Source organism: Pituophis catenifer, unplaced genomic scaffold, assembly GCF_029215685.1.
Source record: "Pituophis catenifer annectens isolate HBS135680 unplaced genomic scaffold, rPitCat1.0.hap2 SCAF_7, whole genome shotgun sequence".
NCBI lineage: Eukaryota > Metazoa > Chordata > Lepidosauria > Squamata > Colubridae > Pituophis > Pituophis catenifer.
This window is the reverse complement of record NW_027256887.1, coordinates 44,726,314-44,754,059: the sequence shown is the minus strand read 5'-3', so window position 1 is coordinate 44,754,059 and position 27,746 is coordinate 44,726,314. Positions and strand designations below refer to the sequence as shown.

The 27,746-nt window shown below is 33.7% G+C and overlaps 1 protein-coding gene across 7 annotated transcripts in view; it reads right to left on the bottom strand.

The window, feature by feature from the left end:
* Window positions 1-13,014: 13,014 nt before the first annotated feature.
* Window positions 13,015-27,746, bottom strand: part of CNOT2 (CCR4-NOT transcription complex subunit 2) — a 78,948-nt gene continuing 64,216 nt past the window's right edge. For 6 of the 7 annotated variants that reach the window (XM_070946948.1, XM_070946949.1, XM_070946942.1 and 3 more), the window contains 9 exons: window positions 27,416-27,541; window positions 25,267-25,391; window positions 24,090-24,210; window positions 23,840-23,996; window positions 20,675-20,736; window positions 20,516-20,565; window positions 19,137-19,237; window positions 18,392-18,536; window positions 13,015-14,160 (listed from right to left, as the gene is read on the bottom strand). In XM_070946948.1, coding sequence (XP_070803049.1) covers window positions 14,074-14,160; window positions 18,392-18,536; window positions 19,137-19,237; window positions 20,516-20,565; window positions 20,675-20,736; window positions 23,840-23,996; window positions 24,090-24,210; window positions 25,267-25,391; window positions 27,416-27,541 — 974 coding nt within the window. In that variant the 3' untranslated portion in view covers window positions 13,015-14,073. The remainder of the gene's footprint in view (window positions 14,161-18,391; window positions 18,537-19,136; window positions 19,238-20,515; window positions 20,566-20,674; window positions 20,737-23,839; window positions 23,997-24,089; window positions 24,211-25,266; window positions 25,392-27,415; window positions 27,542-27,746) is intronic. The other variant, XM_070946946.1, reaches the window with a different exon arrangement.

Genomic DNA, 27,746 nt, shown 5'->3' with positions numbered 1-27,746 from the left:
AGATCAGCTTCCTCCTACTTACTCTAAACCATAATCCAACGGCAACTATAGTAAATGCAGTAGTGGCAGAATTATGATACAGTGTCATCAGATATGTGACATTTATGTACAGGTAGCCTTAGATATCACAGCTCGATATGACAACTTAGTTCTTAAGTAAAACATTTGTTAAGTGAAAGTACAACTGGGTTTATATTACTTTAGTAATCCTTTGCTTTACAGACCTGTAAAGATTATGTGTGTGTGTGTGTATGTGTGAGTGAGAGAGAGAGAGAGAGAGAGAGAGTATGTGTGTGTGTGTGTGTGTGTGTGTGTGTGAGTGAGTGAGAGAGAGAGAGAGAGAGAGATCACACATATAGCACAAACCAGGCAGGAAATGATATCCTCCAATGAGATACTAGGGTAAGTTTAATTTGGGGGGAAAAGACAGTTGAGTGGAATATGATAGCACTTTTAAGTACCTAGTGGAGTGCCACACAAAAGGTGAAAACTTCTGTCAATTTTGAAGGTAGAATAATGGTCTTGAGTTGTAGGAAAGCAGATTCTGGTTAAATGTCAGAAAAAAAACTTCTAAGCTTGAACATGGGATCAATTATTGAGCTGCTGGTGAGCTTCCTTTTGCTGCAAGTATTCAAGCAGAAGCTGGATAGAGATTTCTTGGGAATCCAATTTGTCTTCCTGCACTGAATAGTGGAATTAAATTCATGGTTTGAACTGTCCTCTTCCAGCTTTAAAGATTCTGTGAAACACTCGGCAGGAGTTCAACAATAGCAAGAGAGAAAAACTCAAGAATGATCAAGGAAGGAGTAGAGAAAAATGATGTCAGAATGTAGTCAGTGAAAATAATGGTTTCAATACACACGTTATACTTTTTTACTGTTATGAAAAAAAATATGTAACAGTAAAATAAATTGCTTATGTTAACTGTTGTTGATAAGTTTGATAAATGGTCAGATATGGGGATCAGATGTACCTCAACTAAAATAGCCATTTATTTATTGATATATTTATTAATATGTACCTCCTGCCAAACTGCAACTTCAAATGTGACAGGAACTCTATTAAATACATGATTGGAAATTAATGATTAATTAATGTAGTTGTAAATGAAATGAAAAAACATTTTTCCTCCTGGATTCCACTCAGCATGCCACTCAAAGGTTATTCATGTTCACAGGAAAAAAATGCACATTCCTATTCAATGGTTGGTGCAAAACCATCCCGATAATATCAGACTTTAACGTAGACCACCATATTTCTAATTCAGCACATTTAAGTATTTAACAGTACAACATTAAAAAAAAACCTTTAAGTCATTTCCTTTGGTATGCATTCAGAAGACTCATTAAAAAAAAGGCCAGTACTAGAGAATCCACAAGTTGCAAGGTGTTAAACTTTTTACTTTAATTTACTTTTCCAATACCAAAAGAAAATGAATATTTTTTAAAAAATCCAAATCAAAGTGATTTAAACAATTCAAAGTGATTTTTAAAAATTGCTCAATAATGTATCAATCAATTACACTAAAGAGCTTTGATCTCAGTTGATAAATTTATTTTCTAAACCTATCTCCAGAAAGGTGCTTTACAGATAAATTGTATTAAGTCTTACTGCTAAATTAAGCTCAGTCCCTTCAAATATAACATCATTTGTATAGTGTACAGTATTGATACATGGATGAGCACACATTAATGCTCAGAAACTGAAATCTTTCAGAAACTATACAAAATATTAAGCATCCCAAATACATGAATTGAAAAGAATTAAAAGTAGATATTTGATATCATGGCCATTTTTAATATATTTATATATATATATTTGTATTCATGCTTAAATACTTTCCTGCATGAATTATTTGTTTTAAAATTAACTCTTTCCAGCAGTATTGTTGACAAATAATGATCTGAAATGTCATTTTTAATCTTGCATTTTAAGATCTACATTCTTGTTTTACACCATTTTGAACCTACAAGACTAATTTTTATTTAAAGAAGAAAATGCCAAAAGGGTATTTTAGCTTATTTAAAATATTTTTAAATTTCAGCCAATGATAAACATGTCAATGAGTATGCACCATACACCAAAATTTACCATTATGCAGTATCAATAAAAACTGCAGCAGTACCTACAAGCACTGATTGGAGTTGTGGGAAAATCAGAAAAGGAATGAGTATTAGGTATGTTCAGCTCCCTATATGTATGTGTATGTGTATGTGTATTTCTTCAGCTGGATATTTCCCTACGTAAACAAAGTTTCTCAACTTGCAGCCATAGCTCAGTGAAATCACATCGACTATCCTAGGCTTTTTCAGACAGCAAGCAAGCATTTTGCTGCCTGTTGTTTGCTTGCTGTCTGAAAAAGCATATATATATGTGCTTTCTTCTCTTGTCATAGGTTTTTGTGTGTATATTTTTCTTCAGCCGGGTATTTTCCTACGTAAACCAAGTTTCTCAACTTGCAGCCATAGCTCAGTGAAATCACATCGACTATCCTAGGCTTTTTCAGACAGCAAGCAAACAACAGCCCTTACTTGAGTAAAGAGTAAATGCCACCTATAATAACGGGAGTGTTCTGCATTTCAAGAACATTCAGGGATCCTGGTCTGAGATAGGAACACTTTTATATTTACTGCTATAACAATCCTTATTTTACCTGTGAATGTTTTGTCCTTTTGGTATTCCAGGGATGGTGCAGAAATCCAAGGTACTATAAATGATCCATGAAAAGAAGTGCTACGGCTGTTTCTTATTTTATTTGGCCCCTTAGCATTGATACAATGTTCACACCATCCAAATTCATGTCTTCAATCTTCAACACAAGCGGAAAAAATAATATAGCTTCAGTGATACACTTCTTGATATGAAGGTGGCTGTCTTTCTGGAGCCTTCTTAATATTTGATTGAAGGATCATTGGTCCTTGTCTATTCTAACAGGCAGCGAATCATCACCTAACAGGTCTTTAAAAGTAGAGATATATAGAAATGAATCTGAAATGTACAGACTGAGCTATAGATTTTATATACTCTTTTTTTATTATTATAGACAAACATACACATACAGACATAAACGTTTAAACAAACTAAACATTAACTATACAATGAAATCAAGTCATAGAGCTTGAACTTTGAAAATAGAGCTACTTCGATAATTATATATCTATATATCTGTATATATTATCTTTCATCTTGTATCAATGTTTATATAACGATATTTCATTTTATTTCCTTATTTTTGTATCATTGGGTGGTATTCCCTTATTTCGTGTCTTTTTTATCTAACCAGTTGTACCATTCTTGCCAAATTAAGTAAAAGTCTGAATCTTCTTTTCCCTGTATTTCTTTGGTCAGTTTATCCATTCCATTGTTTTTTGTATTATTTTTTCTTCTGGTGGCGTGTCTTCCATTTTCCACATTTGTGCGAAAACAATTCTAGCTGCAGTTAGGATGTGTATTATCAAGTATTGTGTCTCTTTTTTATAGTCCTTTGTCAGTATTCCTAATAGGTATGTTTCTGGTCTGAGGGACACTTTTTGGGTGGTGATTTCTTCCAGCTGACTTTGAATTGTTTTCCAAAATTTTTTGACTTTTGGGCATGACCACCACATGTGGTAGTAGGTCCCCTTCTGTATTTTACACTTCCAACAATTCTGATTAGTATTGGGAAACATCCTTGCCAACCGTGCGGGGGGGAGATGCCACCTATAAAACATCTTGTATGTATTTTCTTTGTAGGGCACGGACATTGTCAGCTTAGTATTTACTTTCCATATTTTTTCCCAATTTTCTAGGTTAATATTATATCCAAAGTTTTTAGCCCAAATAATCATATTTTCCTTCACCACTTCTTCTTCCAATTTGTATTTTAGCAGATAATTATATATTTTAGTTATTAATTTGTCATCTGATTGCATTATAATTTTATCTAATTCATTTCTTTCTTTTTGGATTCCAAATTTTTCCATATCACTTTTATATCTTGATTTTATCTGTAAATACGGCCACCAATCAATGTCCGTGCCCTGTTGTCTCAATTCCTCTCTTGTTTTCATATCTCCCTCTGTGTTCAACAATTCGTCATAGGTTTTCATCTTGTCTATATCCATTGTGTTCGGGTAGATTTGGGCCTCCATGGTTGATAGCCATCTTGGGATTTTGTCGTAGTGTTTTCTCCTTATTTCAGTCCCAATTTTTGCCAATGCTCCTCTGATATAGTGTCTCCTGAAGTGTTCATGTTGTCTGGGCTTTTCCTCCCATAAAAATGCATGCCAGCCTTTTGACAAGTCAAATCCTTCTAGTGCTAGTGTCATCCAATCCTTAATCCAAGTTAAAGCTGTTGCAGTGTAATAAATTTGCCAATCTGGTAATCCCAGGCCACCCCTTTCTTTGGTGTCCTGCAGGTGTTTCAGTTTAATCCTGGCTCTTTTTCCTTGCCATATATACTTTAATGTCATTTTATCAAGGTCTTTGAAATATGATTTTCCTGGGTTTATCGGTATTGTTCTAAATAGATATAATATTTTTGGTAGAATTGTCATTTTAATTGAAGCAATTTTGCCTAGTAATGATAGTTTCAATTTACTCCATGCCTCTAAGTCCTTCTGAATTTGTTTGGCCAATTTAATATAATTGTCTTCTTTAAGGGATGATACCTTATTGGTGAGCCAAATTCCTAGGTATTTTATTTTTGTTGTTGTTTGTATTCCTAATGTCTCTTCCAATTCTTTCTCCTGGGTTTTTGTCAAATTTTTAGTTAGTAGTTTTGTTTTTTGTCTATTGATTTTCAATCCTGCCACTTCGCCATATTGTTCTATCTTCCTTAGTAAATTCAGTCCTGATTGTTTTGGTCGTTCTAAAATAAATACTACGTCGTCCGCGAATGCTTGTAACTTATACTCCTGGTTTTTTGTTCTTAATCCTTTTATTTCATTGTCATTCCTAATTTCATTCAACAGTGGTTCCAATGCTAATATATATAATATAGGAGAGAGGGGACATCCTTGTCTCACTCCCTTGGATATTTTAAATTGGTCTGTTGTCTCTCCGTTTATCCATATTTTTGCGATTTGGTCTGAATATATTGTTTTAATCATATTTAAAAATTTATCACCGATTCCCATTTTTTCTAACTGCAATGTTAAGAATCCCCAATCAAGATTGTCGAACGCCTTCTGTGCGTCAAGGAAGAGTAAGGCCATCTTTTCGTCCGATTTTTGCTCATAATATTCCAGTATATTGATTATTGTTCTTGTGTTCTTATTGATTTGCCTATTTGGAATGAATCCATTTTGGTCTGGATGGATATAATTCACGATAATTCTCTTCATTCTCTGGGCCATAATTGATGTAAATAATTTATAATCTGCGTTTAGAAGTGATATGGGTCTGTAGTTTTTGGTTTGGGTGAGATCTGAGTCTTCTTTAGGTATCAGTGTAATGATTGTTTCTATCCATGATTTAGGAATTTTGGCTTCTAAGATTGCTTCATTCAGGACTTGTAATAAAATATCATCTATTGGCTGGTATTCAATTTTGTAAAATTCCACCGGGATGCCGTCTGGACCTGTTTTATTGTTGTTCTGCTTCTTCTTTGTTTCAATTAATTCTGACATCGATATTGGTCTGTTCAAGAGTTCTCTTTGAGTTTCCTTTATTTCTTGAATGTTGGATTTATTTATATACCCTTTTACTTTTTCCAATTGGATTTCTTCCTGTGCATATAGTTCCTGATAAAAATTTCTTACAATTTGCTTTTTTTCTTCATCCATATGCTGCAATTGCCCTTGTTCGTCTTGTAGTTGTTGTATTAATTTTTTTTCCTTTTCTTTCTTTAGTTTATAGGCCAACCAACGTCCTGTTTTATTTGCGAATTCAAATTGGTTTTGTTTTGCCGTTTTGATTTTCCTAGCTATTTCTGTTGTTGTTATTATGTTTATTTCATGTTTAATAAGGTTTATTTTTCCCTTGATCTCTTTCTTGTCGGGTCTGTTCTGTAATTCTGCTTTTATATACTCTTAATGTCATCTCATTGGAATTTGGGACAGTTGGGAGGGGATGACTGAATCTCTTTGAACTCAAATAAGTGAAAATAATTTTGGTAGCATCACAATATGCCAACAACAAACGGAGACTTACAAATAAATCCTCTTACCATCCAGATAATATAACTATGGAAAGGTCTGTAATAATGCAAAGTGTTACTAAAATACTTTATCTGAAGTCCTACTGAATTCAGTAAGTTACCCAGTAAGTTCCTCCAGATTTAAATGAATAAACTTCTATAGCAGAAAAGTACCATAAGGAAATAGAGTTGACCCAAATAAAGGTCTAAGTATGTGCCTTTAAGTCAGTGATGAAGCCCAGCAACTGCCCGGACAAGTCCCTGGAGTTTCCTTGGCAAGATTTCAGAAATGGTTTGCCGTTGCCTGCTTTCCACAGCTGAAATACTGTACAGTGACTGACCCAAAGTCACCCACCCGGCTTCATTCCTAAGGGAGGACTAGAACTCATGGTCTGTAGGTTTCTACTTGAAGACTTAACCACTACACCAAACTAGCTCTTAAATACAAATGGTATATACAAAATTGTGCAGGCAGAAATTTTCAAAGGGCTCCCTATTCCATTTTCCCCAGCATCTGCCCTGTTTTTTGAATTGAGTAGACCTGTTGGTTACCTAACAGGTTGGCATGCCTTCCATACATTCCAGTTAAGAACATGAGGGTAAATATCCTGTTTTAAGAAACATGTTCTTTAGGTCAACTCCACAAATTGTAAAGATTTTGTATTATGGAACAACCATTTTGTTTGCCAGTTATATAAAACTGTAAGTTATAGTAAAAGCTTCCTGTTTTTGTTGGCTTTATTGTGACCAGTTAAAAATGTTCTGCTTTGAGGAATATTTAAGATCAGTTTTAGAATGCCACTCTTCCTGAAAATATTCATCCTGTATCTGTCTTATGCCACCCAAGTGGAACCCAGAGAAATGAAGTATATTTAAGTTCCACATAAATCAATGAGATAAAAGTCGATTGATAATTGATCAGAAAAAAAATAGAATTACACCCCGTTTCCAAATGTACTGGATAAATTTTTCCACCAACTACAGTAATTCTTAATTGCCAAGGGCAACCAAAAATGCAACATTACAAGTAGTCTTCAACTTATGGCTGGTTTATAACTGTTCCAAGTCATGACTTAAAAATACTAATTATGACTCATCCTAAACTTAGGATATCCAGAGTCACGTGATCACATTTCGGATACTTGTAACCAGCTTGGATTTATGACTGGTTGCAATGTTCCTCAGTCAAATAACTGCAATTTGCAATGTGTTGGGGGGGGGGGGCATTTTTCCAGCAGAAAACAAGACACTCATCTACTGAAAAGGCTGAATTAAAAACATAAATCGTTCACTAAGCAAAGGTTATACTTGCTATGTGATCCACAGCAATTACAGTTGTTTAACTGCAATAAACCTGAGATTTACCAGATACATTATTGAGGTTTTGAATATAATAGAGAAAATCTTCTGTTTGAAAAAAATGATAAATCAATAAGATTTGATATTATTCAAGTAATTTTATTCAAAATTGCTTTTCATCTCAAAATTGCTGTTTTGGTTCAAACGTTTTTAACCAATACTGAAATACAGTATTTTGCACTATCTTATGAATATTTTAAGAATCCAGAGAATATAGTCCCTCAAATAGCTTTAGTTCCTAAGTGACATTGATTATGAGGGAGCACTTTCGTTTATTGTATACAGCCTTTTCATTTATTATAAACGACATTGAGACATGAAGGTCTGATTCTATAGCTCTAAGTGCAAAAGACAGGTGTGTTTCCATTGATAAAACATGTTCAGTGTAGAATATAAATAATCCTTAATTAGGCTGAGCATAATAGTCTAACAGCTGGTTTCTTACCAAGCTTTTTGGTAAAATGCATGTCCTTCTATTGTTCCTATAACTAATACAACTATAATTTGGAGAACTGCCTTGCCCAGTTTTTGGTAGTTTTGCCCTCCATACAATCCCCTTTTAAACCCAACCATTTTATGAACATTATTCCATTTCATGGTAATGAAGAATACCTTGTTTCTGAATTTATTTTAATTGTTTTAATTCCTCCCTGAGCAAAATCAATATGGCCTCTCTCTAGTTTACATGTTCCCTTCAGGAAAAGCAAATGTAAAATGTTAATTGCTGCAATTTCTACATCATCCTTAAGCCTCTCTTTCACTTCTTTATTATTTAACAGCCCACCTATTTTCCTGGTTAGTTTTCTTCTTGAAATTATCAGTTTTGAAGTTCTCATTCTTCCCTCTTTTTTGGCCATATGCTTCTTGTTTTGCATTCCAATGTGACACCTCACACTTTTCTGTCAATGATGTTTGTTCTCCTTGTTAGGTCTGGTTTTCTTGGGAAGGGCTTAATATTTATAATCTCTTATAAGAATTCGCGAGAGCTAGGCCTCTTACAAATTTAACATCCTTTCTTACACTGTGGAATACCTCCCAACTGAATCTGTGCTACTGTGGTTTTCAGTAACTTCCAGGTATTCTGGAAAAAAAATGGTTTTCAATCATTTTTTAAAAGTCTTCTTTTCTGACATAAAATGTGCCTGTTGGATTCTGCTTGAAAATAAGCTAAAATGTTAATAGCATTATGCAGTTGTAATTCCATAATTTTTACATCTTACATTAGATCAGGGGTGTCAAACTCGCGGCGTCATGGCAGCATCAGATGACATATTGGGACTTTTTCCCCCTTCGCTAAACCGGGTGTAGGCATGCCCAGCGCATGAAGCATCCGGCCCACAGACTAGGAGTTTTATACCCCTGCATTAGATGAAAGATAATTCATCCCTACATCTAATGTATATTTGTCACTGGATATTACCAACTGTAGATGTTATATTCTCTTTTAGAAATAGAAACAAATCTGCCAGTGTGCTCTTCTCTGTCCCAGAATGAGGCAACTCATCACAACCAACTCACTGTAACTAATTCGCCATGGGACAACTTGACATGGCAAACTCGCTGCAGTACAATCAATCATTCAATTTAATCATTTGAAATAATTTTAAAAAATTTATTTTGTTCCTCCTTTTGCATCTTTTCTTTAATGATTCTATTCCACCATTTCTTTGATATTAATATAACTCTTGTCTTGCAGCGAGTCGCCCTAGACCCTCTATGTCCTTTCTGTTGTTTAAAATGATGGAAGCAGAGTAGAAAACACTAAGAGCAGCACTAAATTGATAATGGAGTTCACATGGTGCATTAATTTGGTGCAGTAATTATCTTTAACTAACCACCATTTACAGGGCTGCTACTATCAAGATAAAATGAGGGAACACTTAGAAAAATCAATCTCTAGCCAATGAAATGCAAGATATAATGTATAAATATGACATTAACATTTTACGTTTTTCAGAAAACGGGGAAAGATAAAGTAAGCACAAATTGAAATAAAGGACCATACATACAAACTGGGGGATCCAAATGTTCTGTTTTATCTATCTCAACATGTGTTAACATTTACCCATCAAATACTTATCCAAAATATCATTAAAAAACAAAAATAAAACTGGTAAAGAAAGACAACAAACTAGAACAAGAGGCAAGCACACTTCCTATTTTGACCCAAGTATAATATCAGACCTTAGTCATAATCAAAACTACAATCTGGGAGGTATGACCCCACAAACTCAAATGGAACTAACTTATACAGACCTCCAAAGTAAGTCCTATTAAAATCAAGGATCTAATAAAACCAGTTGGTTTAAATGGGCCTTAAGGCCTAAGTTTAGATTGCTTCTGAGCACTACACCATCACCAACAAGCAACCTATCAAAGGATCAAACTATAGGCTAATTGTGTTTATAACTGCCAATTTCCACATTCATCCCAAATTGAGGAGGAAGAATTAACTTCTTTCCCTTGGTATTTTGATTTTCAAAATATAAAGTCTTTCCCATAAATATTGAACCGGGGGGGGGGGGGGGTTGGGGGTTGGAAACTCTGTTATCTGAACCAGTTATTTTCATTAGACATAGGTTCTGGTTCTGATCTCCAAACACTGGGCTGGACTCCTCTACATTAATTAAAAAATAGGAAGGACATGAATACTTCTCAAAAACATAAACACATATGTAATACTTTTTAAAGTCTTGAATTTATTATCTCTATTAGAAAGCACTGTAAACTGAAATACACAATTTAAAGAGGCTATGTGAATATCTTAGTAATTCTATCATGAAGATATGCAAACTAAAATATTTCTTTGGAAAAAGGTGGTAGTTAAGAAAAACCAGCTTGCAAAACCCTTTAAAGAGTAGAGAGAAAAGACATCCATTCCTCTATGCTACATAAATATGAGGATGATAATAAGAAAGAGATTGCAAGGATGGAGAGAACACTATAAGATTTCTTCAGAGGCCCTGGGATTAAAATGCATTCTCCTGGACAGTGTCACTGGCAAGCTAGTGTATACAATGACTCCTTTGCATTAGATTTAGTGTCACATTAAAAAACAGACCATGTAAATTTTCTGCTGAAAAATGTTTTTATCTGGATCTTGCGAAAGTTGTTTACATATAGAATGAAATAAAAACATAAAGGGATGTTAGAATGAACTGGAAATAAAATTAGTTTACTAACCTGAGAATATATATTTAAAACTTATTTGAGGTGTTTCAACTTAAGTGAAATTATATTAAACAGTTATATTAACCACCATACCACTACTCACTTTGATTACAGCAATGCAGCCTATATGGGGAGAATTTTGAAGACTGCTCAGAAACTGCAACTGATGTAAAATGTATCAGGTCCTAGATTAGCAAATCAAATCAATTGTATTCTTAAAACATCTGTTTTATGATCACCACACTGATTACCAATATATTTCCTGGTGCAATTCAAAGTGATGGTTTTAACATATAACCATGGCAGCAGGGAAGAAACATCTTCTTCACATAGAAGCAGCCTAACTTACCCTTTGTACACATCATTTCACCATCTTTTAATGATGCCTCAAATACACGAAGGGACTGCAGGTAGCATTTTTTGCTTAGAACCCTCATATTCCAGTGTTCTTCTGGAAATTAGGCTGATGCTTTCTTTGGCAGCCTTCTGGAAGCTATTAAAGACAAAACCTGTTCCAGAGTGGCTTTGGGTAATGAATTGCAACCTCTGTGCCTAATGTATTATGATAGATTTGTGTTTTATTTAAATACCAGGTTTTTACTGTTTTATGATGTAAACTGCCTTAAGTTGCTTTCTCAATCCAGGGGATACAAATGCAATAAATTATTAAAGAAATAAAGTTAAGGAGCCATGGAAATCAGTATAAAATTATTACTTGTTTGCTATAAGATGCAGTTTCAGTCTATAGCCTATTAATGCTATTAGAGCTATTCAAGAATAAATGGATTGTAAACACTCTCTTACTTCAGTATAAAGGATTAGTTTAATTAATATGGCTTTATCGAATGCTTCCAGTTTTAATTGTATTTTTCATGCAAAAACCTAAACTTTTCTGAAATTTTCATAAAAGATTGCTGGAACAGCTCAGTAAATACTATTTTTCTCATACATACATATTATTCACAAAATATGAAAGTCAATGTTAAGTAGATCACATGTAATAAATTGAAGTGCATGGTTGTTTGGTAAATCACCACTGTCAATTCTTGACTCCATATTAATGACAATCTAGGTAGAATTTCTTTAATTGACAGCATGTAATGCTTTATTTTGTTAGCATTAACATATCATGGATCCTGTTCTTGTTTTATTTAACCAAAAGGTTTGTAAATGTACAATATTGCAAATTAGACCACAATAAAGTGCATCTAAAGTTGTATTTCTTTTTTAAAAGCCAGGGCCTTTTAAAACAGCAACATTCTTAATTAAGATACATTGCTTAGTTGGGCATGAACTTGTCCTGCAATCATCCCATAACTTTAATGTTAAATAGCACTTGACTACATGAATTAAGCACACAATGGAAAAATCAATTTAAGAGATCACAGTTGTATTAACAGAATTTTTATGACTTATTATGTTTCTAGGTCAAGGTTGTAAATATTATAAAATTGTGAATATTTTCAGTCATTTCTGAAAAGCTTGTAAATAGTAAAATGTATTTAAATAATGGAGCAACAAATCTTTGCATGATATATGTTACCAGAAATAACTTTGCTCAGACTGAGGAAGTGCTTTGCGTTAAATAATAAAATGACAGTTGTCTTTTTTATACTTTTATGTCTGCCAGTTAACCCAAAATACATATAAAATGTAGAATTTTATTTGCTGTACACCTGATATAGAAATATAATACTAGCAGCTGATTTCCCAAAGTTTTTTTTTAAAAAAGCCAACAATTTTCTTTTACACTACATAGAAAAAAAATTAAAATTAAAACATTTCACTGACATTATTCTGCTGTATTTTCTTACTTTGGTAATTTCAGATAAATTGCACCAACTTTTGAGATCTGATTGCAATATAATAGCGGAGTTAAATTTGCAACAATAAAGGGATATACACTTTTCTCTACCCACAGTCTAAATAATATAGTTACAGTGCCTTTCACAAATAGAATGTGTTCATGTTGGTTTGGTTTTGAACCTCCAGGGAAAAAAAAATCAAGCATCAAATGAAATGTTTCTCTCCTCTCAAAAGTTTAAAACAACATACCGACACAAAGTTATTTCAATGTGAATTTTTGGACCACCTTCCTTGATTGCCCCAGCTAATCCATCCCAACTGCTTAACATACATTATTTTATTATGCTAATCTGTTTGGACATGACAACATGTTTAATCAAGCATTTAGGCTAGTGGAAACGTATGCAACTCTTATTCATGAAATGTCTGCAGCAAAACTACTCTTCATATTAAGTGCCACAATCATCTTATAGCTTTGCATTTTTAATACTTCAACTTTTTATATATTTTCATTGTTGAAGAAATGATATCACAATTTCAAATCAAAGTCAACACTGCAGTGAGGAGAGCTTTTCTACTTTATTACAAAGAGAAGAAGCCTTTATGTGGTCAGAAAATACAAGATTGATCTTTTTTTTTTTTTCTCTTCCTATGAAACGCTGCTGTTCAAACAGCCAGAGTGAATTGTCTCAGTTCACTTCGTTAAGTCCCATCACATTCACTTGGGTATGGATGTCCTTGGCTGCTGAAATCTGGCCCTTTAGTGCACAGGGCGACATAGACGTCCCCTGACCAGCAGTTCCAGAATGTCCCGTTTTCATATATTGCATCCATGCACACCTCCTAAAAATGAGGTACAGCAGGGCAAACATTTTCCAAAATAGATGTCATATATATAATATATACACATTCGTACATACATACCTTTATTCATGTGATGTCCAAAAATTTAAAAAAAATGTACACATTTATTACAAAATCGTAACAAAGACTGGACAGTGTTTTGCTCATTCTGGAAAGATGAAGCTCAGTTAACACACAACTTTGGAAATGAACCATAAGTTGTGGCAATATCTTTCTTCTAAACAGATATTCTTGCATTAAGTTGGCGAAAACTGCCTTTTCAAAAACTGAAGGGGAAGTAAAATGAAGGAAGCAGACCTTGCTCATCTTTCCAAATGAAATACGAGAAGGATCTTCACATAAAAATGCACAAACATTTTTTTTATTACCAAGAGTGCTACAATGAACAATGCAAATTTTATTGTCTATTTTGTTTCTTTTTTCCTTTTTTTTTACATTTTGGAAACTAAGTAGTAAACTTTTGTCAGTGTACTTGCTTGTCTTTACAGACCCAAGCTTGTCTGCTGGCAAAAAAATAAAAATAATATAAAAAAAAAAATCCGACCCTGCTCAAACTAAAGGAAAACAAATTATAAATTTAGTTGTTGGGCAGCACATAATTAGTAAGGCAGGACTTCAAATGGTGACCCTTTTGCATGAACCAATTGCCAGATCCTCAAAAGGAATTAAAACCGGGATGCCTGAGCCACTTCAGTTTTGCAGTTATGTTGAGTATTGTGCTGAGACAGCCATACCCCAAGACAAGAGGGAAGTCTTCAGAAGGCTTGCTGAGCAGGGTTGTAGTTGAAAGTGGATGGCAGATGAGGCCGTTCTTCTAGTTTATCATATTCCAGATGGAACTCCTACAAACCCAAACAATGGTAATTATTCTACTATCAGCCAACAGGTCATTAGAATTAATGATTTGTATTAATGCACAATTAACCCAAAGAAAGCACTGTTTCTTTCAAATAAATAAAATAAACTTTCCCTTAGGAATATTAAATTAAATTTAATATTTAAAAAGTCACCATTTTTCAAAGTTTGCAATATGTCTTACGTTTATTTTATACCAACTACCATATTTTTCGGACTATAAGACGCACCTAAATTTAGAAGAGGAAAACAACAACAACAACAAAAAGGTTTTTTTGCCTCTGCACACTCCATTTTCGGGCCTTTTTCAGGCCCATTTTTTTGGCTTTTTTTGCCCATTTTCTAGAGTTTTTTTGGCCCATTTTTTGGCTTTTTTGGGGGCCTGTTTTTGAGGGGTTTTTTGGCCCATTTTGAACCTTTTTTCAGCCCATTTTTGAGGCTTTTTTCAGGCCGTTTTTTCCCTCCAAAATGGCCAAAAAAGCTTCAAAAATGGGCCGAAAAAAGCCTCAAAAATGGGCTGAAAAAAACCTCGAAAATGAGCTGAAAAAAGGGCTGAAAACGGGGCATGCGGAGGCAAAAAAAATGGTCGGCGGGTAGGCAGGGCTTCAGCAATATTTGGTTTATAAGACGCACAGACATTTTCACCCCCTTTTGGGAGACAAAAAAGTGCATCTTATAGTCCGAAAAATACGGTACATGGGATCTAACTGCTGCTAGATTAAGTTTTTAAAAATGAAGAAGTCAAAACAGAAAGAGATTTGTATTAGTATTGTGAAAATACAATTCTGTGAGAATGCATTTGCTTCCTGTCAGATTTTCTGAATTTCTGCATATTTTTGCCAATGAATGTTATCAGAACTTAATGTTTGGAGTTTATTTCAAAATAAAGATAATCCAACATGATATGTGCCAATATGAAAAGTAATCACACCCTTATATTAACTAACTGATTACACCATCTTTAGCTCTAAATAAAAACAGCCAATTGCTTCCTGAAATTGGTGATCAGTCTCTCACATCACTATGTCCTAGTTGTTGTTGTTTTTTAATAGAGAAATATTTTAAATCAGTGACATGAGAGTTTTCTAGCATGAACTCCTGTTTCAGTTCGTGTCACTGCATTTCAATGAGGCTGCAGTCTGGATTTTGACTTCACCATTCCAAACCACTGAATTTATTCTCTTATTCCATTCGCCTTGCTTATTCATTAGGGATCACTGCCTTCTTACATGACCCACCTAAACTTCAGCTAGTGGACAGAATTCTTCAATACTGATAAAATTTTAAGCTTTTCGTAATTATGATAAATTCTTCAACTTCTGAGGCAGTAAAATATATTCAAGCCATGACAAGTCCACTTTCATGCCTGATAGCTGTGATATTTTTATTATAGAATACAATATTTCATTTCTGTAAACTGTAACTGAATTGACTGAACCAGGAAGGCAATTATTTTTCACATCTGCAATGCATATTGGATTATTTTATTTATGAAATAACTAAAGTCAACAGCAAACAATCTTTACTTGTCAATATATCCTCTGTAAAGCTTGGATAATATTTATCAGCAAAGATATGCAACCATTTATAAAATCCAAGATGGATGAATATTTTGTCATAGAATTGTTTTTATAGGTCCAATCGTTTTAAAAGTACCTGAAAAGAAAACAATCAATAAAAATATTAATTGCTAGAAATTAGACAGAAGATGGCACAAACTTTTCTCTTTTTATTTTGGTATCAGGGATGAATCTCAGTAGAGGATAATATATATAGCTTAGGGTTGCTGAAGGCTGATTGGCTCTGGTAAGAGATTTATTTTTAAAAAAATCAGGTTCAAGAAAAAGAATGCCTCCCTATCTTCAGTGACCCTTGTGATAGAAACAAGTAGTGAATGGTACATATTCTGCAAGTAGCTATTTGCAGTATTGTTTTTACACATTTGTTATGCTAAGAACAAAATCAATCGCCATCTATTCCACTAAAAGTAAAACATTTATCTTAAGTCATACTTGAAGAAGCAGAGAAAGGTATAAATTATAGTTTAATATGTCCCTATTAAGAAACATATCTTTGAATGGTAATTAAGTAATTAAGTTGTTTCAAGAATATTACTAGTTTTCTCCCATTGACAATATTATATTTCTATTACTTACACACAATAAGGACAATTTCTTCATTTTATTAGCACAACTTATATATATATGCCTTTCTATTTCCAGAAACTGAATGGCATATGGTAGTAAGTAACAGAATTAAAAACAAATAAATTAATACAATCACAACAATTCAATCCAACGGACCATTATTTGGAGATAGCGTAATCTTATTAACTTCCAAATTGTTTACAAAGAGCCATGTTTTTACAATTCTCCAAAAATGTAGTAAGGAAGCAGTGGACCAGTATTCTTCAGAAGGAAGGAGGCCTTCATCAAGAAGGCTCAAATCCAAAATCCCTGAAGACAGCATTCACTTTCTCCCAGATATTGCCAGAATACTAAATTCAATTCAGAGATATCCTAGGCCCTAAGCAATATAAGGCTTTGTGACACTTTCATCCAGAAAGTAACTGATAGCAACACAGCTCGCATAATACTGTTGTGACATGGGCACCATAACTACCTAGTCCAAATAGTTTTCAAGGTAGCTCCATCTACAGTAAATTGCAATAATCTAGCTGGTGACAAAGTGGCAAGAACATGTGTGGCTACAAGGACTACCAACCGAGGAGAGACCACAATCAATACACAAGATGAAATTGTGCCATGTTTCTCCTGGCCATAAAATCCACCTGCTGTTCAACTAGAAGCTATGACTCCAAAAGGACCCCAACTTGCAAGCCAATTCTATAAAAGGCAATCCAGAATAAAAGATGAACTATTTCTATATTCAGTCAGATTCAGCTATAACCATTCTCTCTTTGTAATTCCTAACCTATTTAGTCCTACCCTATTTTTCCTCCTATTTTCCCCCTAAAAATCCTCAAGCACTGGGTCAGAGCCTTCAGTCACTACATCTGTTATTCTCTTGCCTGGCTAAGGTGGAGACACATAACAGCATATTATCAATATGCTGTTTATTTGTCACTCTGTGCCAGCAGATGAGTTCTTCCAGTAGTTTTACATAGATGTTACACCGAGGGAAAGCAAGGACCAAATAGTAAATAAAAAATGGCTGAAAAGTGACCTCCCTTCACTCATCATCACTAACTGGAATTGGCCATTTAGGAAGGAGGATACGCAATGAAGGGCATGATAAATTATACCGAAAGCTGCTGAGAGGCCCATCAAGACAAGTCAAATCCCTCTATCCTGATCCCATCAAAGGCTATCAATGAGAGTAAACAATATGGTTTCAATCTCACATGGCAGTCTGGCTTGAATCCTGACTGAAATCAGTTGATTTGATATAGCCAGGTTCTTTGTAATTATGGTTCAATCACTTCTAATAAATGTCCCTAAAAAGAGAATGGTGTCTGAGAATGGCCAATTGCTAGTTCGAGCTATGATTTCTTGAGATGTAAGACATCATCCTCTTTTCAAGCGGGAGGCATCACTTCCTCACTCAAGGATGCATTTACCCAGCATTTTCTTATCTTCCTAAACTTTCACCAAATACCATAGATACAGCAATAAACTAATCTAACAGCACAGAGAATCCTGTTTATTTCTTCAGGGTTCACAGGTGCAAATCAATCCCTGATAACTTCACAACACAAAGCTTATATTACCTCAGCTGAATCTGCTCATCCCGTATCTGTTTAATTAAAAAAAAAAAAAGGCAAATTGAAAACAAAAAAATAAGCTTTATTTAGTAGGGAGTCAGGACATGTTTCTGACCCATAGAAATAAAAGATCAGTTACAGTTGAAATAAAAGCAACAATGCATGGAAACTGACCCAAGGCAACTGACATTAAATAAATTTAAAACATTTTTCTTCCACCATATATACATCTTCATTCACCTGATACAAATTTTTAGAACTGTAGCCTCAGATGTCATTGCATTTTAAACTAGTACTAGTCAGCATGTCTCAGTAAATAGAGAAGCCTGCTGAATAGCAGCAATTTTTTGCAATTATCTGTAATGTGTTTTCTAAACGCCAAGATTGTTTACTAATCCAAAAGATTCCATACTCCCAAATAAAAATCTTTTAATGAAAAAACCCTACAGTAATAAAGAACATGCATTTTAAAGATCTATCTTTTAAAAAAATACCTTCGCTACTTTTCTCCAGTTAAGACAATCAAAGAAATAGTATGTCCCTCTCTCATATGTATTGGTTTTCATTGTTGGCTCCATGCCTGGTGCTCTGGTAATCCATACTCTCTCTTCTTTGTGGTATCTCCAGTCTCGGTTAAATCTTTCGTCATCCAATCAGGAAAAAGAAGATTCTATTAGCTGGACTGATTTAAATTTTTTAAAAAGTAAAATTAGAATTAACAAAATACCTTTACCTATACAACTATATTAAATATGTTCTATGTGCAACAATAGCTTATAAAAATATTTTAATACTATCATTTTCCTTGCAGCACTTAACCTAAATGTAATGGTAGGTTCATTGAAGAAAATATTTAAGTATTTAAAGTGGAGCTACTTGCCTTACAGTAATCAAGAGTTTTATAGAAAAAAGAAACTTATCAAAATTGACCATTTATAAATAGAGGAGTCTGCTGAATAGCAGTCAATTTTTGTGAGTATCCATAGTGTCTTTTCTAAACTTCAGGCATTACTAATCTAAAAGATTCCATATGCCTGACATAAGACTTCTGCACCATGTAAAGCATGAGAGAAGAAAGTCTATAAGTGGAAAGTTTTTTTTTAAATTGAATAGTTTTTGCTTGAACTTTCCCATCACATGGCATACTCCAGTAATTTGTTTTTAATAGAAAAGCTATTCATAATTTTAAAAAACTATCTGAATATCTTCTATGACAAAATTCACTAAAACGTGACATACAGCTCTACTGCTGCTAATAGTTGTAATACATCTCCTCCATTCATATAATAGAGATAAAAGAGTAGATCTTCCCCATAGCGACCAAGCTTTATTGCAGCCAACTGAAAAGGAAAAAAAAAAACTTTCAAAATCCAATTTAAGTTTTATTTATATTACTAAAATGATTAAAAAATAAAGATCTTAGAAATGAATTAATTCTTTGATGTTACATATATACATCCATGTAGTTGGTAAGAGACAGAAAGGCTGCCAAACTGTTTAAATGGCTTCCCTAAATTTCCCCAAATGTTTATTCTAGTACCTATGTTCAGTAAGAATGGTAAAATAAACCAGGGAATCTCTGCCCATTAGCATTAAATCTAAACCAGAAGTACTCTTTCTCAATAAACCAGAATCATGACCACCCACATAACTTAAAATTCTTGATAGTTAGGAGAGATTGAAACCAAACTTCTTAGTATCGATATAATTACAGACAAACCAGTGGTAAAGACTTCCCAGTCTGTTCACCTATTCTTCTGTCAGGCATAACTAAATAGAGATGACTAGCAGCATCCATACTTGTATTATACTTGAACAGGATCTAAGAGAATGTGGATTATGAACCACTGTTCAAATATATATTTTTCTTTAGTGCAATAATGTAGTCATTAGTGTGTGAAGTATCCTACTATAATTTACCTATTTAGGAGAACTGAGTGAAGAATTAGAAAATTTTTACTTTAGAACTTGTTTCTTATACCCTTATAATTCTGTATTCTGCCTGTAGGTAATTAGTATTCTGGCCTTTTATAAAATAAATCTTCTGCAAATATAATTGTTTTGATTACTCCATCAGACTGCCATTTTTTTCATACATGCACATTCCGAAAACACAGTAACACCTTTTTCAGTGGAAATACCAAAACTGTACAAAATATATAAGATTATACTTTTAAAGTAGAATTTATGTTAATAAAAATGTGTATCTATTCTCCCAAAATATTAACTAAGAGCAAATGAAGTGATTTTATTTAATAAAACTTTTTTAAAATGTAAAACTATTTATTAAGATACTTTATATTTTAAAGAAACTTCTCTAAAAATAGAATAAATGCATACAACAATAGAGAAACATGTTTCAGTAAGAATATTTAGCAATTATGTATGTATGTATGTATGTATGTATGTATGTATGTATGTATGTTATGTATGGCATTGGAAACATTTTACATATATTCATCCAAAAAACAACCCATTAAATTAATATTACTGCAGAATGACACTTTATTCAGGTCATCAGAGGTTAATACTACTATATATACAGATTGTCATAAATATAACAGCCTGAGATTTTTTTTTCTACTTTATTCTGTTAAGGGACCATAAAGTATACTCACCTTATCCCTAATGTGAATATTTGTTAAGTATTCAGAAGGAACATGGAAGTCTGGATAAGGGAATGAAACGTGATTTAATTCTTAACCCATGATACTGATTTTCAAGAATATTAAGAGTATATTAAGTTAAAAATAGATGTATTAATTGATCAACCTTACCTATGTCTTGAGGTCGACAGGGTGAAGAAGCCCAAGGTGATGCAAATTTGGGGTAAAGATTTCTGCACAGAAAAAAAAGATACTTAATTGCTAAAGATTATTCCTTCTCAAAATGCTGTTACTTCGAATACAAAAACAGAGGCTGGTTTGCGCACTATCTAGCTTAAATAAATTATCTGGATCTAGATTAATACCAAGAATTAGATAATACAATAAATACAAAACACCAATTAGAAATAGTGAGAAAATATTTAATAATATTCAATACTAGAAGAAATCTTTGATGAATTTTAAACAATATAGGATATTATAGCAATATTTACGTATCATTAAATTAGAACCTAATGCTCAGTATAAAAAGATATGCCAACATGACTTAATTATTTTCACTAATTACTATATACTGTAATCCTCTCTTATCAATATTACCAATGCTTTATTGATAATAACAAGTAACTTTGTTAGATCCAAAGTAGGCCAGATGAAGCAATTAAATATAATTCTACATTGTGGTATAATGTTGTCATTGAAGAAATTATGCCATTATGTCAATACAACATAATACCAACTTTTGGCAATATAATAATCACATATAACGCAACTCATAATTTATTTTGAATTAATAAACTTCTGTCATTTGACTCTTTTATCTTTGAAAGAATTGAGATGTTATAGACCACAGGTGTCAAAGTCGCGGCGTCACGTTGCTTTCACATGATGTTTCGTGACATTTTTCCCATTCACTTAGCTGGGGTGGCGTGGCCTGCGCGTGACACATCCGATCCACAGGCTGCCAGTTTGTCCCCCCCTCCCCCGGTTATAGACATTCCCTTCCTAAAATTAGTGTATTAAATTGATGTTTCACGGTGTTACTGTTTGTCATTAATTGTCATTACATTTTTTCCATTGTTGCAGCAATCAATTATTAACATACAACAGTGCTGTCCAACTCCCGTCCCGCATCATGCGCTGGCCAAACCCACACCCGGTTTAGCGAAGGGTAAGGGGTGGGGGGAAAGTCCCGATACATCACATAACACCAGTGACATGAGTTTGACACCCCTGACATACAACTATCAACAAACTATCACTTTTCTTTAGTCATATTATTTTTTGATGTGTGTCATTAATCATGTCATATTAGTTTTTGATTGTGATTAAATTAACATTATTTCAATATTTGCAAAAGGTATATGTTGGAATAACTATTAAAACATGAATGAAATTTGTGTTTATTAATCTGATATAAGCTTAACTGGATCAAAGAAATGGTGCAAGCATATCATACCTGTGCAAAGCCTTTGACAGTCTTATTTTATTCATAAAAAGTGGTAAAATATGAGCACAATAATTTTTGCTGGACTCACAATTGGCTGAGAAACTACACACAAAAAATGCCCATTAATAGTTTCATTTCAACTTGGAAAAAAGTCTCATCAGAGTGCTACAGGGCTTGGGTCCTGTACTATTCAACATTTCTATCAATTAACTTGGATGAGGGAGATGAGAAGTTACTTAGCATGTTTGTAGATCATACGAAGCTGGGATGACCAGAACCACAGGGTGAAAACTGCAACTCAGATGCTATGTAATAAATAACTTCCTGACTGAATATGTTGCCAGCTAGTGAAAAAGGTTGCATATATGAAGTGATTTCTTTTTCACTACTGGTTTTGCACTGAGTAGAGACACACTGGTTCTGTGGTTAGAACGGAGGCTTGATGATTGGCAAACCCAAGTACGAGACCTGTGTACTACAGGGCAGGATTAGCTCCCGCCACTTGCTCCAGCTTCTGCCCAGCTAGCAGTTCAAAAGCATGTAAAAATGTGAATAGATGAATAGATACTACTTTGGTGGGAACCCATGTGGGGAAGAGAGAGGAGCCTCCATTTGGGCATCTCCCACGCAATGGGGACATCAATGGTGAATACCTCACGACCCGGAAGCACCCTGGTAGCTGCTTCCAAGTCCCATTGGCTGCCAAACATCTACTGTCTCTGACGCAGTAGACTCCCGGCTTTGTAAAATGACCTATACTAAATAAATAATGCACTGAGTAGAAAGTTGAGGTAGATGATTTCTAAGTTCCCTACCAAATCTTTTGATTGTACGTTTTGGGGATTTAGCAACCTTTTTGTGACCAGGAATTACATGGCTGAAAAATAACAGAAAATGTAATAAAGATGCAAAGTATTATTACTGTGGTTGAATTCCCATCTTCCCCTAATTTGTAAATTTACTGGAGTTTTGAGAAATGAAAAGCCTATTCATTTTTAATTTCTCTGTGCTCCAACCTGCAGAAAACTTGCACTATTGGTCAGTTAACCACTGAATATCAATTGCACAAAGTTGGATAGTTCAGAAAGTACTTGTGAAACACAAATTGTCCCCATTATATGTAAATTAGATTGTATAAGCATTCTTCTCAAAATAATGATAAACTAAGCATTTAATCATGATGCCCCAGTGGTTAGAATAGAGTATTGCAGGCTAATTCTGCTGACTGCCAGCAGTTCAGCAGTATGATTCTCACCAGCTCAAGTTGACTCAAACTTCCATCCTTCTGAGATTGGTAAAATCAGGATCCAGATTGTTGGGGGCAATATCTTGACTTTATAAACCTCTTAGAGAGGGCTGTACAGCGGTATATAAGTCTAAGTGCTATTGCTATTTGTATAGGAATATGATATAAGACTGACTACTTTTCCATTCCAGAACAGCTTATTTAAGTATATTAACTGGGTTTTTCCCATATACCAATATGGTTAGGCAATTCATACTGTTATCTGATAAGTAATATTAAATTCAGTGTAAACCAATAAAAAAATATTAAAACTAAACATGAAAGATATAAGGCTTTATAAAGTTTTTCTGCAATACAAATAATAAGCATAGAATATCTTGTCAACAGCTACAGAGATATATCACAAATTTGTGGTTTTTCTGATGTATTAAACTGTTTTTTATGAATATCATCCCTGATTTATTAAAATCTTGTTGAATTACATATTAACATCCTGAAGCTAATTGCATGAATGTATATTTTAGAATAATTACATTTTTAGTTTACCTTAGTAAATAGTTTGAAAGTATGATTATTCAAAAATAAGTGACTATAGCTTGTAATTTACATTAAATAATGATATTAATTTGAAAATACTTACTCGGGAGAATTGAGATTGAGACCTAAAGTTGTCAAGTCACTTCCTAATGCAAGATGTACCATGCCAGGGTCTGTCTCTGCTGCCCTGATGAATGTTAACAAACCAATCATTCCAAACTGGTCTGTCACCATCCCTTGTGGAATGTTGGTAACCCGACCTAGAAAAACAAAAATCAGAGTATTATCTAATAATAGAGAACCAGTGTCATCTGAAAAATTAGTAAAAAAAACAGCAGATTTAGTAAACATACCGTCAGGTAACACCTGAATCCCCTTTTTCTGCTGGTTATTGTTCTGCGTTGTTGAACTTTTATCTCCAGGAAATTTTGGACCATCTGCACTAGAAGATGTTTTGCCTGATGTATTCAAATTCTGTTAAGAGACATAAATGGAAAAAATCAATATAAAAATTGTAAAACAAACAAACAAACATGACCAGCTAATTTAATTAACTAGTGTTTACAAAATAGCACCCTCCAGGAGTTTCTCTCATCTCTTATATTTGTATATTTATATAAACTTATGAAGTGAGATCATCCATATATCAATACATTGTTAGTAACAAACAGCTTGTCCATTATGTACAATTCAAGGGTGACAATAGATAATAATGTATGGGATTACTAATGGTTTTAATGACAATAAACTGAACTTCAATCCTCCCAATATTAAAGTTCTGTTCAGGGAAATGGTGTTCAGCCATTTGATGTATAGGTTTCTAATCTAGGTTCTGTGCAAAGCCATATGTATTTTACTAGATAAGGTAGACATGCCAAACAGACAGACTATGATTAACACCTTCAAATTCTTAAGTATGATTGAGGACTCCAAAGACCTTATGAGAACTTAAAATTGAGAGATATTAATATAATTTATTTGACTTTGCAGACCCCCTGAAAAGATCTTGGGGACCCACAGAAGTCCCCAGCCTACACTATGAGAACTGCTATCCTAAAGCATTTATCTGAATGCTTTCCTTTAACCAGAAGTGAAGCAAATGGAAATTGGGCAAATTTCCATTAACAAATACAGCACTGCATTTGAAGAATGTTGTTCCCAACTTTGCTAATTATTTCTGTTATTTGATATGGTTGGGCAAGAAGGACTAGTTTGCTTTATTCATATTCTTTCTCTCTCTCTCTCTCCCCCCCCTTCTCTCTCTCTTTTCTTTCCCATCATTATTTTTACAAATAGCTCAAGGTAGCAAACAACTCCAACACACCTTCTTCCTCCCATTTTCTCCACAACAATCCTCTGAGGTGGGTTGGGCTGAGACAGTGGCCCAAAGTCATCTAGTCAGCTTTTATGGCTAAGGCTTTTACCCATGATTTAACTGCCTTCTTAAAGATAAATACATACATACACGATACATACATACATGTATGTGCATGTGTGAATTGTTTTTTCTTTAAATTACAGCAAACTTACAGGTTTACTGTCATCATTACTTGATGTTGGATCTTTGTAGTTGGAGCCTGGTAATGCTGGAAAATCTTCATTGTGTATTGAAAAGTCCTGGGTTTGCTCATTTGCTGGTTTTGTTACCATCCCAACTATATTTGGAGATAAATACACCACACTGAATTATTTAAATTGTAATAGTTTTCATTTTCATTTTATTTCAATTTATTTACACTATTTTATTATTATGGATTTTAATTTCCATGTTGAAAGTGAACCTCAAAATATCTGAAAATTAAAGAGACATAAATTGAGTAAATAAAACTGTACAATTCGATAGTTAAAATTTTCACTAGCATATAATTTTACTTTAACAAATATAGAAAAAGTAAAATATCCATTTCAAACCTTCTATTTGTAGAAACAATCATGAATTTAGATGAATATACTGGCTCTATTCAGTTTTTTAATTTTTTTTAAAGTAAAAAACATTGTAATTTTTAACTTGTAAATGTGTAAATTAGGTTTTAAAAAGCACTAGCAGTTAATTATTTGTCAAAATTGTTTTATTACATTACTACAATAGTAGTAATGTAATAGAATATTACAAATCATTTGTAATATTCTAAATTGTGCTAATGATTTACAGTAACTAAATGAAATGAAAATATAAAACTGTAATAAGAAAATATATGGTTGAACTACTAAAACTAATTATATCTAAGACCAAAGGTATAGTTTATGCATGCACATGGGATACACAAGGTAGAGCCAGACAAAATGGCTATATTGGTACAGTCCCCTCATGCTGAACCTTTGTAAGTTCAGAGGATTGTGTGAAGGAATCTTTTCTTATTCTGAAATTAGCTTGCCTTGATTCTAAGTCTTTGCCTTCTGTTACTCTTCCTTGCGGAGAACAAGAAAAACTATTTATATTTACCTTTTAGTATTTCATATGCATTACAATAAGATCTTAATCTATTCTGGGCTCCTACATTTATCACCACTACTCAATATAGCTATGCCATGATAACTAGGACATCTAGATTTGCCTCCTCTAGCCTCTCTGATGAGTCCCTGCATTATTATTTTTATTTTTTTGCAAAGAAATCTTTTGCTTTGCCATTGCCTTCTTCCTTGGACTGAGAGAGAGTGATTGCCTCAAAGTCACTCAGCTGGCTTTGGGCCTAAGGTGAGAATAGAACACAGTCTTCTGATTTTTAGTCTTGTGCCTTAACTACTACATCAAATTAGTTTTCTAGGTGCTGGTGTCATCTTTAAAGGTGTTGGTGACTACCTTTAAAGTCTCACATGGTTTGGGGGTGATTTACTTCCAGAACCACCTCTTCCCACTCATTTCAATGTGTTCTACATTCTGGCAGAAGAGACAAGCTGTAAGTATCATTGGTCAAGGAGTATCAGACAACAAGATCTTGAAGAAGATCCTTTTATGCCATGGCATCTGATCTCTGGAACATAATTCCTTATGAGATTAAGTTGGCCTTCACCCTGCTGGTCTTTTGTAAGGCCCTGAAGATCTGGTTTTATGTTCAAGCCTTAGGTACCAGATATGTGACAGAGCTGGTGTACTGGTTGTGTTGAAGGATTTTTATGATTCTCGAACAACTGTATGTTTTATTTTTGATACATTTTAGAAATATATTTTTATTTATTTAAAAGTTGGGAACTACCCTGAGTCATACATATGAGATAGGAAACTGTATGAACCAAATAAATAATTGGGTTATAGAAAATTGTGAGAAAAGCTGACAGGAGTAAAGACACTAAAATAAACCCACACCATTTTATACTTGTGTGTTCAAACTTCCACTCAATTCTATGCATTTACTAATAGCAAACAGGTTTTGGGGTGGCAGCTAAATAATCTACAAACAATTTTCTTTTAGGAACCTTCATTTCTCAGGCAAAAAACAGATTAAATAACAATAATTTGGGCCAAAATTTGTTTAATTCTTCTAAAATTTTAAATTTTGTATTGGGATGTTTTTTATTCTTGGCTGTGCACTGCCCTGAGTCCAGCAGGAGAAGGGCGGTATAAAAATTTAATAAAATAAAATAAATAAATAAATAACAAAGTTTAAGTTCAGCAAAAGATGTTATTAATGCCTAAGATATCATATGATCAATGCTGCAAAGACATCAGATTCACACTCACCATAGGGTGCCCTTCCAGCTAGAGGGTTTATTAATGGAGTTGGATTTCCACTTCCTTCCCTTCTATTTCTGTCCGCTAGTGCTGGAAAATCTGAAAGATCCAGTCCTGTAACATTTTCACTGCCATCTAAAAGAAAATACGTTGTTTTCAAGTTTATAAATGTCCAATAATGTATTTGGAGAACTATGCATACATATCATAAATAGACAATTCTGTAGAAACTTAATGATAATTATATTCCATTTCTTCCAAGTTACGATACCTGTAGCTTGGGAGAAAGAAGACAAGGGGTAGAGGAGAGAGAAGGAAAGAGCAAGTAGTGATTTAGCCC